This window comes from Akebia trifoliata, chromosome 6 (genome assembly GCF_017979445.1).
Source record: "Akebia trifoliata isolate Shusen 1 chromosome 6, ASM1797944v1, whole genome shotgun sequence".
Classification (NCBI taxonomy): domain Eukaryota; kingdom Viridiplantae; phylum Streptophyta; class Magnoliopsida; order Ranunculales; family Lardizabalaceae; genus Akebia; species Akebia trifoliata.
In genome coordinates, this window is record NC_141380.1 from 929,515 (window position 1) to 942,454 (window position 12,940).

The 12,940-nt window shown below is 37.0% G+C and overlaps 2 protein-coding genes across 4 annotated transcripts; one reads left to right on the top strand and one right to left on the bottom strand.

The window, feature by feature from the left end:
* Positions 1 to 502: 502 nt before the first annotated feature.
* On the bottom strand, positions 503 to 5,930 carry LOC147399403 (TOM1-like protein 6). 2 transcript variants are annotated; one of them, XM_086444760.1, is made up of 9 exons: positions 5,546 to 5,930; positions 4,894 to 4,972; positions 4,475 to 4,573; positions 4,176 to 4,289; positions 2,991 to 3,154; positions 2,757 to 2,838; positions 2,092 to 2,177; positions 1,609 to 1,860; positions 503 to 1,527 (listed from the first exon to the last, which is right to left on the bottom strand). In XM_086444760.1, the coding sequence occupies exons 1-9, from the start codon at positions 5,653 to 5,655 to the stop codon at positions 696 to 698; spliced, it is 1,818 nt and encodes a 605-aa protein (XP_086300886.1). In that variant the 5' UTR covers positions 5,656 to 5,930; the 3' UTR covers positions 503 to 695. The 2 variants fall into 2 exon arrangements, with proteins under 2 accessions (XP_086300886.1, XP_086300887.1); XM_086444761.1 differs by lacking the exon at positions 4,894 to 4,972.
* Positions 5,931 to 8,620: 2,690 nt separating this feature from the next.
* Positions 8,621 to 11,300, top strand: LOC147399404 (LURP-one-like protein (DUF567)). 2 transcript variants are annotated; one of them, XM_086444762.1, is made up of 3 exons: positions 8,621 to 8,953; positions 9,532 to 9,750; positions 11,127 to 11,300. In XM_086444762.1, exons 1-3 carry the CDS (start codon positions 8,702 to 8,704, stop codon positions 11,256 to 11,258), a joined length of 603 nt encoding a protein of 200 aa, XP_086300888.1. In that variant the 5' UTR covers positions 8,621 to 8,701; the 3' UTR covers positions 11,259 to 11,300. The 2 variants fall into 2 exon arrangements, with proteins under 2 accessions (XP_086300888.1, XP_086300889.1); XM_086444763.1 differs by having other exon boundaries at positions 8,622 to 8,953; positions 9,535 to 9,750.
* The last annotated feature ends 1,640 nt before the right edge of the window (positions 11,301 to 12,940 follow it).

Sequence of the window (12,940 nt, forward strand, 5' to 3'; positions counted from 1 at the left end):
TCCCTATGATTTAAAAAAAAAAAAAACCATTTGCTCTCCGTTAATTAGACTCCTCTAGCAAATGAAGGCAAACCGTCTGTAAAAAATTGCTCCTCTTTCAGGTACTACAAAAGTCGGTTTAGATCTTGTGAAAACTGTGTCTGGAAAGCTTTCTTTGGTTCTTAAAATGAAAATTAGGGCCGAGTATGAGTTGGACATCACAACTACGGCTGGCATTGCACCAATCTGGCAGCCTTCATCAATGGTAAGCTAGTACATGTTTAGTAATAACTCTACTGTAGGAAAATGGCCTCCAATCGTAAAAAGAGGGTATTATACACAATAAAATCACATTCTTTGTTATCCTCTACACACCCATGAAGGAGCACTGCACATGCATTAAGTTCACCTAGTTATTGGCTTCCTGGAGGTGGCACATGAATTCATACAGAGATGCCAATATCATAAATTCGAAGATGAGTTATGCTGTTGCAATCATCAGTGACATTTACAATGATGATGATGATGATGATTACACTGTTGTACTATTATGAATGTATATATGTAAAGTGAATTCAAATACATTTGAATACATACATATACAGGGCTTTCACATATATCAGACCCAGTCTTCATGAGCTTTCAGAGAAATAGCAGTACAAAAGAGTAGTATGTACTCTGAAAAAAATGAAAACAAACAGTACCACAGAACAATTTCACTTCCTTCCACCCACCATACTTTCACCAGACATACCCGACAGGCCAGGGGAGGTTCTGCTTGTTGTCTTAAGCCCTCCATCAGCACTCCCAAGAACATTCAGATCTTCAAATAATCTGTACGAGGGAATGAATGGCTTGTGTCTAGTTGCAGGGCTATCCGGCCGCTGGGCGATGGAGCTTACCTGCGCTTCTCCTTGCATGGCTGATCCAGTTCGTGCAGGTAATGAGTTATAGGTCTGCAAAGGTCTGGCCACAGGCATGGGCATGTAAGAAGCAGATGCATCGGCACGAGGAGTCAGAAATGTGTAAGGTGTTGAAGTTGGTGAGGGACTCTGGTTGGACATGGCAAGGGTTGTAGCCCATGGTGGGGGAGGGTACGAGGATGAGTATTGGGGAAACTGAGGCTGTGACTGTGGTTGTGGTTGAGGTTGTGGCCGAGGTTGACTTTGGGCCCATGGGACAACATAGCTGTTGTATGATACCAGCCCTTGGTTTCCAGGATACACCTGAGGCCCATATGGATACCCTTGTGTGGTTGGGGAAACAGGTACCTGATGCATGGTTTGATTAGAGGTTGATGGAGGTGTATAAGGGGTATGGGGAGTGGTTGGTGTTGTCGACAAGGTGATGCTCAGAAGATCAATCATGTCCTGCTCTTTTGTGGTAGTCCTAACCGGAGTAGGTGGGGTTGGTAGAGCCAATGCATTACTTGGACTGGAGGTCGGGGCTGCTGTTGTAGTCATGACGCCACTAGTGTTTAATGAGGCAGCATCTTCACCGATTCCAATAGATGTGCTTGCAGGGGACAACGAACTATTTTTGGTACGCCTGCATTAATAAAACACTACTCTTTTAACTCTTGAATAGATAGGACCATAACATAAGGTAAGTAGTTGATTCATGAGTGACCTGCGAGCTAACTGTGCAAAATCATCATCGTCGTCTTCCTCCCCTTCGAGCTGGCTACTTGTCACAACAGCTACGGGAGCAGTGGGGGTAGTATTTGATCTCAGGCCAGGGTCACTTGATACAGTTGGTCTGGGGCTGGAGTCTCTTACTTCCGGTGGAAGAGGTGAACCGGATGCTATGGCGTCGTGCTTTGCAAGCAAACTCTGTAAGCTGTCATTCAATGAAAGACCTTGACCAAGGACTTCCTCATCTCTGCCACAAGTGAAAAAGGAAAAAAAAAGTCAGAATTTCAAGCCAAAAACTGTTAAGACTATGCTTAATTATAAATTACACTCCACCACAAACCCACCCGTACAAGTGCAAAAACTTTAAGCCATGGCAACCAAAAGTCTTTGCAACTTTGTAAACTGGATTAACACAATAGAAGATGGTATTGACTCATTTATGATTATAAGAACAAGGTAGCACTTGAAGAAAACTCACCCAGCGGAGGTTAGGATCTGCATAAGTTTTTTCTGGTTGGAGCGACACCTGCTCACAAGATCGACTATTACTTCATCCTTAACTGCCTACATAGATGAAAGACAAATATCCAAAATTAAACCATAACATATTTATTGAATTAAATGCATCTTGCAAGCTAATATTAAGAGCATTAAGACAGTTTTCATGGACCCAAGACACTTTTCTTTGATAGTTTAAATGGGTGAAGGTTGGGTTTCAATCCCAAGTCAAATGGGTTCAGTTCTGATTAAGAGTGCAGCTCGAGTAGAATCCAGCCTGAAGTTTAGGTGGGTTGAGTTGGGATTGGGTGGGGAATCCACACTGTGAATCAAAAGTAAGGTTGGGCCTTGGTAGACGGATCAGGCATCCCAACCTGAAAATATACAACTTTCCAGATCAAGCGCGGCCAAACCGAACCAAACCCAACTTGGGTCAGGTTTAAGTAATTTAGATGGATTGGAATCGGTTCGGGTACCTTCAGTCACGTGTTTGAATCAATATTTCAGACTAATTTAATGGTGCCACATGTTTGCATGTTTTGTTTAGTGTAGCTAGCTAGTAGGCAATGTATACCATCGATAAGACAGCATATGGATTCACCGAAGTTTACAGTTGAAAAGCATAACAAGAATGACTGAATATACCTCACGATTATTTGGGTTCACAGCTTGCAGCATGTCGGCTAAGAGCTCCATAACACTTCGCATGGACTCCAAGTTAGATAAACTGCAAAGGAAACAAAATTGCAATTAACCAAAAGATAAGAGTGGGAGAAGGCAAGATTCCAAACCCAAAAACCAGGACATGAGCAACAAAAATCAAAGAAATGCGAATCAATAATAACAAATAGAGGTCAAGAACCAAATTCAAAGCCTCACCTTAAATTTTCCATTTCAGATGCCATCACTTCATCGAGCCTTACGGAAGTACTGCTGGGCATTCCATAACCTGCCTGAGAATGTCTCAGCATTGTATTTGTAACGGGCGGTGTAAATATTGGAGCTTCATCTCGTGACCGCTGGGGAAATTCTACTCCAGACCGCTGCAATTATTGCAACTCCACATGAATCAAATAGTTCTTTTTCATGGAATTGTTATTTAAATATTTTAGTATGCATGAATAAACTTTAATTTGAGTTTCTTAGCGGATGATGGAATATGCATGTTGTAGAGGATCATAAACACTATTACAAAGAACAGCTGCAACTCCATGACGAACTTTGTTTCAAATCTTCGGGAGAAAAATCAAGTCATCAAAAATTTATAGCCTGATGTGTAACGTAAACTTTCGGTCCATGATTTACATAACTGATAAAAATGTAATACCTAAGTCAATCTAAAGAAGCTGGGTAAGCAGGGAATAATGTTTGCATTATTTACATTTTTAAAATGAACCAATTAATTGAATGGTCTAGATTAATAAGAACGAGCATTAACCTACAACTTTAGTAACTAATCGCACAATAAATATGCTATGATTTTAGATTTGATCAATAAACCTAATGATACTGTTTCTTTTTGTGGAAATAAATAAGCGTCGTAATATATAACCAACATGTCCAGCCTCAAAATAAAAGAACACAAACGTTACTCATTTAGCAACACCTTGCTAGAGTTTGGAATGCTTTAAAGGAAAGAAACACAAAAAAGAATAAAAGATACGCAAGTTGCATAGAATCCAAGATAAATCCAAATGTGTTTCCATTGCATTTTCGTGCACTTTTCCAAAGTCCAAACTATCCACATAGTATTTCCCATAGTGTTTCCTGCCCAAACACCACAACATTTCCCACATGTTTTCCAGATTCGGAGAAACCGAATAGCACCAATTTACCCACGAAATGATTACCCTTGTCAAAAATGTAACTCCAGATAACTAACCCTATTGTTGCACTTGCCAAGGCAGCATAAAAAAGTAAGAAAAATTGAACCATATCCATAGATGCTTACCTTTGGGACACCGTCCGTTATCCAATACAAAAAAAAAAAAAAAAAAAGATGCTTACACTTTGGGAGGCCCTCCATTAAAAAAGAAAAAGGAAAAAAGAAAGAAAGATGCTTACCCTTAATTCTTCGTATGCCCAGTAGTATTGTGGATGTTTCCCTCCAGGCCCACCAAATGCTTCTTGCCAAGAGTCTAGCAACACCAAAATTTTATCCCTCACATGCATATTTGTCTGCAGAAACCAATCAAAATCTTTTTACAAGTCATAATTCATAGAAAAAAGAATTAAGGATATAACCAAATTTTCTGATATGGAACATTACAAAACAAGCATAATTACAAAGTTCAAAATTTGTAATAGTCCAAGGCCCTGTTAGCAAAATCGAATGGGATACATTAGATGTGACCCTCTTATACCTTTTTCCTCACAATTTTGATCATCTCTGGTAGAATATTTCTTTCTGCAATCTGGAAGTGCACATAGTCACCACAATTCTTTACCATTGTCTCCAAAAGCTACAAAAACAGAAACCAACAAGAATCATGAACCCAAATTCACATTTAAAAGAAATTCCGACTCTCAATTAATCAACTAGACATTTCACATATGTCCAAGACTGGCATGGTTTTGATCCCAAGTCTATCGTATTATCACTTGTTATTCTTTACCACATCGTTGAAGTCTTGTCCCAAACTTTGTTTTACGATCAATTCTTATCTAAAAAATTTGGGGTTAGAGCTGTAAGCATGAGGTCCAATTTCTAACCAAAAATTTCCAACTATTACACAATCCAAAACAAACCATCTCATCTACCTATTATTCCAACTATACATACCGTTAAAGAAAGAAGTTGAACATTTGGGTTCTTATTCTGCAACCTTTTCTTCACAGCTTTCATAACATCTTTTGCTTGCCTGATCAAATTCAACCATAACCTCAACAAACCAAAATAAACTTTTCCGAAAAATTCAATTTCTGATAAATCACAAAGGAACTAAAATTATTATTATTATTTTTAATTTCATAAACTACCCCAAATTCTACAGGCATGTTAAGTACACCCTTTTTATGGCTGAAACCTCCAAACACATACAATAAACTTGCCTGATCAAATTCAACCACAACCCTTAACAAACCAAATAAACTTCCAAAAATTCAATTTCTGATAAATCACAAGGGAGCTAATTTATTTTTTTAATTCAATTAATTACCACTAATTCCATGGGCATGTTAATTACACCCTTCTTTTAGCTGAAACCTCAAAACACATACAAAAAAGATGCTTTTTTTTTTAAAACCCTTGAACTCCAAACAGTTTCATTAAACACCAAAGTGTTTCAGAGGTCAAGAAATCTCAATTTTCTAAACTTGAACAGTTACTGATAAAGTACATAACTTTTGGGTTCAGTTTCCTCAATATTTCGAGGAAAAAAAGAAAATTTCAAAATTTTAATTTTTTTTCCAAGTTGTGTTGGGGGTTTCGTTACCAGTGATGAGAATTGATGGAATCGCAGATATCGATGTTCATAGTCCAATCAGGACCAATCAGAAGGTCGCTCGTCGCCTTCTCGACTCTAACAGTAGCTGAAGAAGACATCTCTGATCTCTTTTTCTATCTATACTCTTCGAATAACAGCAAATAAAATTATATATTAAAAAAAAAAAAAAAAAGAGATTTTTGTTGAGAGAAAAAGAGAAGAGCGACGAAGAAGAAGAAGAGAGGAAGAAAAAAAACAAAAAACCCTAAAAAGTTGCGTATAAAAAGGTATTTCTACTCCATTAACAGCCGATCCGTTTTTTTGTTTTCTTCGTTTTCGGACTTTTCGCTTTGTTGTCTCTTTCTTCCTCTGTTCCTCTTTGTCCCTCTCCCTCTCCCTTTCCCTTTCCCTCTCCAAAGTCCAATATAGAATATTTGTGGACAAAATTAAGTTTTTGCTATAACCACACCCCAAACCACTTCTCCCTGCACCACGTGATTTTATTTCCAAGTTACAATTATGGTTTTTTAACTCAGTATTTCGTCTCGTCTCATTCAACTTCGATATCGAGTTGTCTCAGACGAGTTTTTCGATATGTTTGAGACGTCCTGTGAGACAAATTAATAAATTGAACCGTGACTCGTAAATCTTGTTTAAAAAATGACTTTGTAAGTTGGTCTCATTCAGCTCTGATATCGAATTAACTCGGGTGATATGTCTCGGTCTTGGACGAGTTTAAAAACCATGGTTACAACCAACCCTAACTCCAATCGATGAGTTCATTATCAGAACCCCCACATTTTCATTGGTTCACCTGTATTGAAGAAGATTTTAAATTTACGTAAACACCCATCATATGTTACGTTAAGATTATTTTCGGATAATGCTGAATTAACATTGTGGGGGACATTGTAGAATATACTTTTGACGTGGATGTGTGTTGTAATCATATATATTTTTTATTGAGATATGAATGAGATTTCAATGATAAACATTTATGATTATGACACACATCTACGTCAGAAATATCCCCCCACAATAAGAATGTGCGATTTCTGGGAACTCCAAAATGAGGGTCTTCAAAATTACTCTCAAGTCCATGTAATAACTAACCCTATACCTCTCATGTCTCTCTATGCCAAATAATATTTGAAAAGATTTCTAGAATGTAAATCTAGAAAATCATCCAAGACAAATAAGTTGAGTCATTGTACCATGTCTATATTACATCTTATAGAATGACAAAACCTTAATTTTTTTTTCCTCTTTTATTAAATTACGATACTTCGATCCTTAGTCCTAAATTTAAAAGTTAAGATTATGGTTGATAAAATTTTAAATGCCTCTCAAGGATTCTAGTCTAAGGGAAGTGGTCTCAACTCATAAGATTATCTATCAGGCCTAAGACGAAACTCCTCCTTTGAGTATGCATTAATGGCAAACACATAGTGCATGGTCGAATGTGGCAACGCTCGATTATGGATGGTGGTCCTTAACTGCCATGTTGTCATCTCAAACAATTTTGGTAAAACCCACCAAATTTTTATACCCAATTCTAGTAAAAACCCAAACAAGTTATTACGTCTTCAATCTTATTGTCACAAATACGTAACAAGAATGTGATAACTACACTCAATAACTTACAAGAGAAGAAGGGAAATACATAGAGATTCAATGTTTTCAAATCCTCTCTATGGAAAAAAAATGCCCTTCTATAAACAATGACAATTTGAAAAAAAAGATGTGTTAGTAATTTTATACCATCAAATCCAACATTAACCATTACTGTTTTTGTTTTTGTTTTTTTTGAAAAATATCATATATTCATCATCACAGGGTGGAGAAATACTCCATCACCCATTATTATTTTTATTTATTATTTCATAATGATAATTTTTTGTTGGATTTTTCTTACCTCAAGCCACCTTTTAGTATTATATTTGGTCATCACTACAGAAATTTTTTTTTTAAGGGATTTCTTTTCTTCAATCTCAAAAGCCTTGAAAAAAAAAAAAAAAAACAACTTAAAAAAAAATTTAAGTTGAATAGGAGAGTGAAATATTTTATGTGATAGTAAAAACAAATCATGGGTATCTCAAATATTCCCTAGAACTTGAAGGGGGTATACTGGGGGTACGTCTAAAATAAAAAGAAAACTGTTATTGACACTCCAAATTTCACTTTTTATATTCTAATTAAAAATAAAGAAAACAAATGAATAATTGAGAATAAGTAAAAGTTGGAGTGCTAAAAGAATCTCTCTCTAGTTAGATTTTTATTTTCTAAGGTTTAGGATTTTATATAAACCCAATCATGATCTTAAATAACTATTGAAATTGTTTGAACGAGTGGTGTAATGTTGAGATTATAATTTGAGTTGAACTTCTGTAATGTTTTTTCAACACGTTTAAATCTTTAATGGGGAAATTAATAATTTAATAAATTGGTGTGTAACAAGTAAAATTTGGGGTGCCAATAGAAGCTCTAATTAAAAATTGAAAAAAAAAAAAAAATCCTTAGGTACTTAGCTGACCACAAGATTACAGTACTGGTCGCCAGGACACAATTACAAAACCATATAATCCGTCAAAGGTGACCAAGCTTATGGGCAGTTTGGTCATTTAATACTCTTTTTTTCCATTTGGCCATTTTCACCATTAAAATAATAGTAGGCCTAGCCTAGCCTAACTAACTTAATAAGGAAAAAAGAGGCCTTATTAAGGCTCCTCCACCGTAAACTAAAAACCTCGAGATTCTTAACAAATAATTAAGGTTTTTTTTTTTTTTTGACAGTGGATTAGCCTTAGTAACTCTTTTTTCCTTATTGAGTTAGTCAGGAGAGTATTTTTAAAAAGACAAAAAGAATCGTGCCTGCTTGACTGCGCTGACGTGGAGTTGGGCGCAGAAGCATAGATGCTTTTTACAAATATCTCGAGGAAAAGCATCTATGGTTCCGTGTAGACATCGACGTAAGCGCAGTGTGAAACGCAGTTTTTCAACATTTTCCCCAAAAAAATAACTGACACGTGTCAGTCATACACGTTTTCTCGGTCTCGTTAGGAAGATAGATTATTCTCCCTTCTCTTATTTCGCCTTTATTGATTTTCTTCCTTATTCACTTTATTCTTCCTTCTTCCTCCCAATTCCCAATTCCCAAATTCCCAAATGAATTCGGAAGAATCGAATGATTTTATGGATTCTTCTGCATTTGTATATCCAGTGGTTTCCCATATACCCATAGATCTGTTCATCTCGAGAAAACGTAAGGGCCTTACACGTGGCGACATCATATTTAGCGACGCCTCAGATAATCTCATCTTCAGAGTAGACGGTCGGTCTTCAAAGTCATCCGTTCCATCTAAAAGAGTTCTCGTTGATGCCAAAGGAAATCCCCTCATCTCCATCTACCGTAACGAAGTAAGACCTCTCTCTCTTTCTCAATAAAAATAAATAAATATTTTTCTTCCCAAAATCGATTTCTTTGATATCGTGCTATCTGTACTACAATATTATGCTGCTTACGACATTTTCAACGTTAGTGGATTTGAATGCTATACTGATATGCTAGACATTCTAGATATTTAGTGGTAGAGTTCAAATTTAATTGATTTATTTCTAATTTAAGATAGTGATTTGGTGTATCACATTATATCTTATTATATTGCACAGGTCTAATCTTTGGTGGACCTACTCACCAAATATTATCCTGATGGACGTTTAGATCATTTTTGGTAATAATGGAATTGGATTATTTCATCAATCAAGGATTTGGCGCATAGGTCCATCAATGTGGGATTTGTGTATCCAAAATGTGTGCATTCTTTGGGTTCAATTGAAAATTAATGTTTGGTCAGCCAAACACCAAAAATTAATCTGATTGGTGATTTATAATCATTGAATCAAGATATTTTACATATCAGATTAATTTTTGGTACACAGTGATCTAATATTTGATCAGATGGTTAGCAATGAATGTTTTCCTTTTTTTAATTTAGCAGGGCGGGTGGCAAGGTTTTAGAGGGGATAGTAAGGAGTGGAAGGACTTAATGTTGAGAGTGGAGAGGAGCATTAATAAATCACATTGGAGAAAAGAGGTAGCGGTGTCTGTTGTTGTTGGGAATCGGGGAGACTCCACGCCCTCTGATTTTAAGATCAAAGGTTGTCCCTTTCAGAGATCATGCACCATCTACAAAGACAATTCCATTGTGGCCCAGGTAATACTCCAAATTAAATTACCTTCTCCTTCATATCAATGGCTAATTTCCTTATGTCAATGTCGTCCCAACCATCTTTTCAAATTCCATTTTAATGTGAATTATTACTTGAATTTTTCAATATGAAATTAAGGGGAAAACGATAACATTTCTCTATCCCTAATTTTAAAAAATTCGTAGTTCAAAGAATGTCGATGCCCAGTTTTTGTTATGTACACAGAGGATAAGGTCTTTGCGCATGTCACATGCTAAGTGGCACTTAGGGTAGTCCCACCACCGCTTAAACCATGTTTTTATTTCCGTTCGGTGCTGATATTACTTCGGCAACTAGTTGTCTTTGTATGGTCTTGGCATATGGTGCCTTAGGTGAGTGACACCTCGGCTAAAAGTTGAATGTTTCATGCCGCCTTCGGTGACTTAATCATAACATTTTGTAAATACTAAGGAGGAGAGATTATAATACACAAGATTTGTTCACATCACGGGGTTCGTCCAAAATCCGGACTACATTCCTGGACTCCGAAGAGCCGTTCACTATTCTTGATATTATTACAAAATTTACAATACATGAGAGAGGAAGATAGAAAGTCTCCTAGTGAGAGAAAAGTAAAGTTAGAGATAGAAAGAATGGAGCCAGGTGAGAGAGAAGTGGTAATATCCAAAAAGCCCCCCTCTTCATTGTTACCTTCCTCTATTTAGAGGCCCTCTCTGACCCTCAAGAGGGAATCAACTATTGCCATTTGTCCTCCCCCTTTTCTTATCCATGGTCCCAAACACTCATTCTTTTAGATCTTCCACCACAAACATCATTCCACGTGTTATGCTTGTCAAGACCTAGTCAGAAGGGCTTTGGGTGACATTCTGTAGAGAGAACAAGGAAGCAAGGCCTTCGGCGCTTCTTGAGCATGGCTCATTGTGTTGGAGCCGAGTGGAGGCTTCGGTGCTTATGCCATATTGCCCTTTCCTTCATTTGTCATGTCTCTGACATAGGTGCCAACTCATTGCCTGGTCATTAGGTTCAAGACCCATCATCCACAAAGAGTATTTAATTATGTTAACATGTAAAGGTTAGATGCGGTGACACTTATAGTTTTAAGAGATTACAATTCATACTCTTCTCTAATTATAATAGTGGAGACATGAGCACAGACCAACATTATGGATTGCAATGTATCTGTGGTGCTGAAACACTAGTCAGAGCATTTAGTTTGGTAGCACATCAGGTACCTGATGTTTGGTTCCATGGGCAACTCAAATGTGGTCGCCATTGACCGAGATGTATAAATAACTTGTTAAGTTGTTTGTCAGTTTGCAAGTCAAAATTTAATGATTTATGTAGATTGCAAAGTAATGGTGGTTTTGGAACCTTGATGCAGACGAGCCTATTGTACAAGCTTGGGAAGATTCTGGTTGGGAGGCGCAGGTTTCGACTAACAATATTTCCTGGATTTAATGATCATGCTTTGCTTGTGGCACTAATTGTAACATTCTTCAATCGACAAATATAATTACTCTATAAATTAAATGGTGGAGACACAATTACATGAACATTCCTTTGCTTTGCTGCTACTTTTAGATCTAATTTAACTTGGCCTTTTCGGATTGGGTTTCCTAGCCAATATTAGGATCGATCCTTCTCGCATTTTATTGCATCGGGACATGTTTGATTCAAAAACCCATTGGACAGGTTATCAAATTGGATTCGGGGCATGTCCACTATTATTACAACTTTGTTTATCTGAACTGAAGTTCGAGATACCCCCTTAAATCCCCCGATGGAAGCCCTATGAACTTCTTTTGGGAAAACCAAAAATTATATCGATTCCATGCATAGTGGTACCAATTATATTCTATAAAAGCATGGGGGACCTCCCAAGTAAGTCCTAGCAATATTTTATTTTTGTTTCACCCATCCAATGTTCCACTAGTTAAGGGAAATATACACATCAAAATATTCAAAAAAAAAAAAAAAAACCCCAAGGGATGGGTTCAATGGTTTTTTCAAATCCAATAAGCGATGAGAGTCCGTAACGTGTGTGTTTGATATCCAATATGAGCATTAGCTCCTCGAGGCCACCCGCAAGAGTGTACTCTCACTTACCTGATGCGTGTGATGTGCAGGTGTGCATGTGCCTGGGGCTGGGACTCATGTGCCATGGTCGAGGCCCTGGCTCACCTAGTCCCACTAGTCGGACAAGTACCAATACCCCTGTTGTTAACCAATAAAAAAGCATTCAAAAAAGAAAAATAAGAAATTTGAGATCAATACAACTACCATGCAACGCAGGGAATTTGTGTTGGATATTTTAAAACCATGGAAGTCTTTTTCTTTGCCTACAATATCCATTTGGTCCTTCACAAATAAGTTTCCTAAATGGATTCGAGTTGTTGCTTAAAAGGTATAAAGGGTACAATTGTAAGCCTATTTGCAATGAGTGATATTTACTTCCTATTTTCCTAGAGCTTTTATGATGGTTTGAGACTTGGGAGAACGAGATTCCATATAAAGTGGAAGTCGTCCCCCTCTCATGCAAGGTTAATATTTCAGTTCCCATCACTATAACCTACAAGAGTCATGAAAAACCTCTGACATACTCCTCTGTACTCTCCTAACGTGTCATGTGTTAGAACCATATATATTACAAGTGCACATCCTCATAAATATGTGCAGTTGTGTATCTGATTAAAAAAATCTATGATTCTAACGCATGCCTATGAGATACTCCTATGTACTATCCTGACACGACATGTGTTAGAACCACATATATATATATATATATATATATGGGTAGCGATCCATGGCCAACAGTTTGGCAAACATTTTGGCAAACACATTTTTCAAAACATGGGTTAGAGGTCTTGGAATGGGCTGATTTTTGGTGAGGATGATCTCTACGGTGAGGAGATCATCCTCACCAAAAATCAGCTCATTCCAAAACTTCTAACCTCATCAAAAATGATTTACAAAAAATGGACGGTTCACGATTTTTCAACTTGTAAAATGGGGCTAGAAGTTTTGGAATGAGCTGATTTTTGGTGAGGATGATCTCCTCACCGTAGAGATCATCCTCACCAAAAATCAGCCCATTCCAAGACCTCTAACCCATGTTTTGAAAAAATGTTTGCCAAAATGTTTGCCAAACTGTTGGCCACGGATAGGGACCCTATATATATATATATATATATAGGG

What these genes read in the sequence shown, in the direction of transcription:
- LOC147399403 (XM_086444760.1), bottom strand. Translation starts at nt 5,655, where the DNA reads ATGTCTTCTTCAGCTACTGTTAGAGTCGAGAAGGCGACGAGCGACCTT. An exon ending in TCCATCAATTCTCATCACTG is followed by an intron (nt 4,973 to 5,545) that starts GTAACGAAACCC and finishes GAATTTGATCAG; the next exon opens with GCAAGCAAAAGATGTTATGA. An exon ending in TCTGAAATGGAAAATTTAAG is followed by an intron (nt 2,839 to 2,990) that starts GTGAGGCTTTGA and finishes TTTCCTTTGCAG; the next exon opens with TTTATCTAACTTGGAGTCCA.
- LOC147399404 (XM_086444762.1), top strand. Translation starts at nt 8,702, where the DNA reads ATGAATTCGGAAGAATCGAATGATTTTATGGATTCTTCTGCATTTGTA. An exon ending in TCTCCATCTACCGTAACGAA is followed by an intron (nt 8,954 to 9,531) that starts GTAAGACCTCTC and finishes TTTTTAATTTAG; the next exon opens with CAGGGCGGGTGGCAAGGTTT. An exon ending in ACAATTCCATTGTGGCCCAG is followed by an intron (nt 9,751 to 11,126) that starts GTAATACTCCAA and finishes ACCTTGATGCAG; the next exon opens with ACGAGCCTATTGTACAAGCT.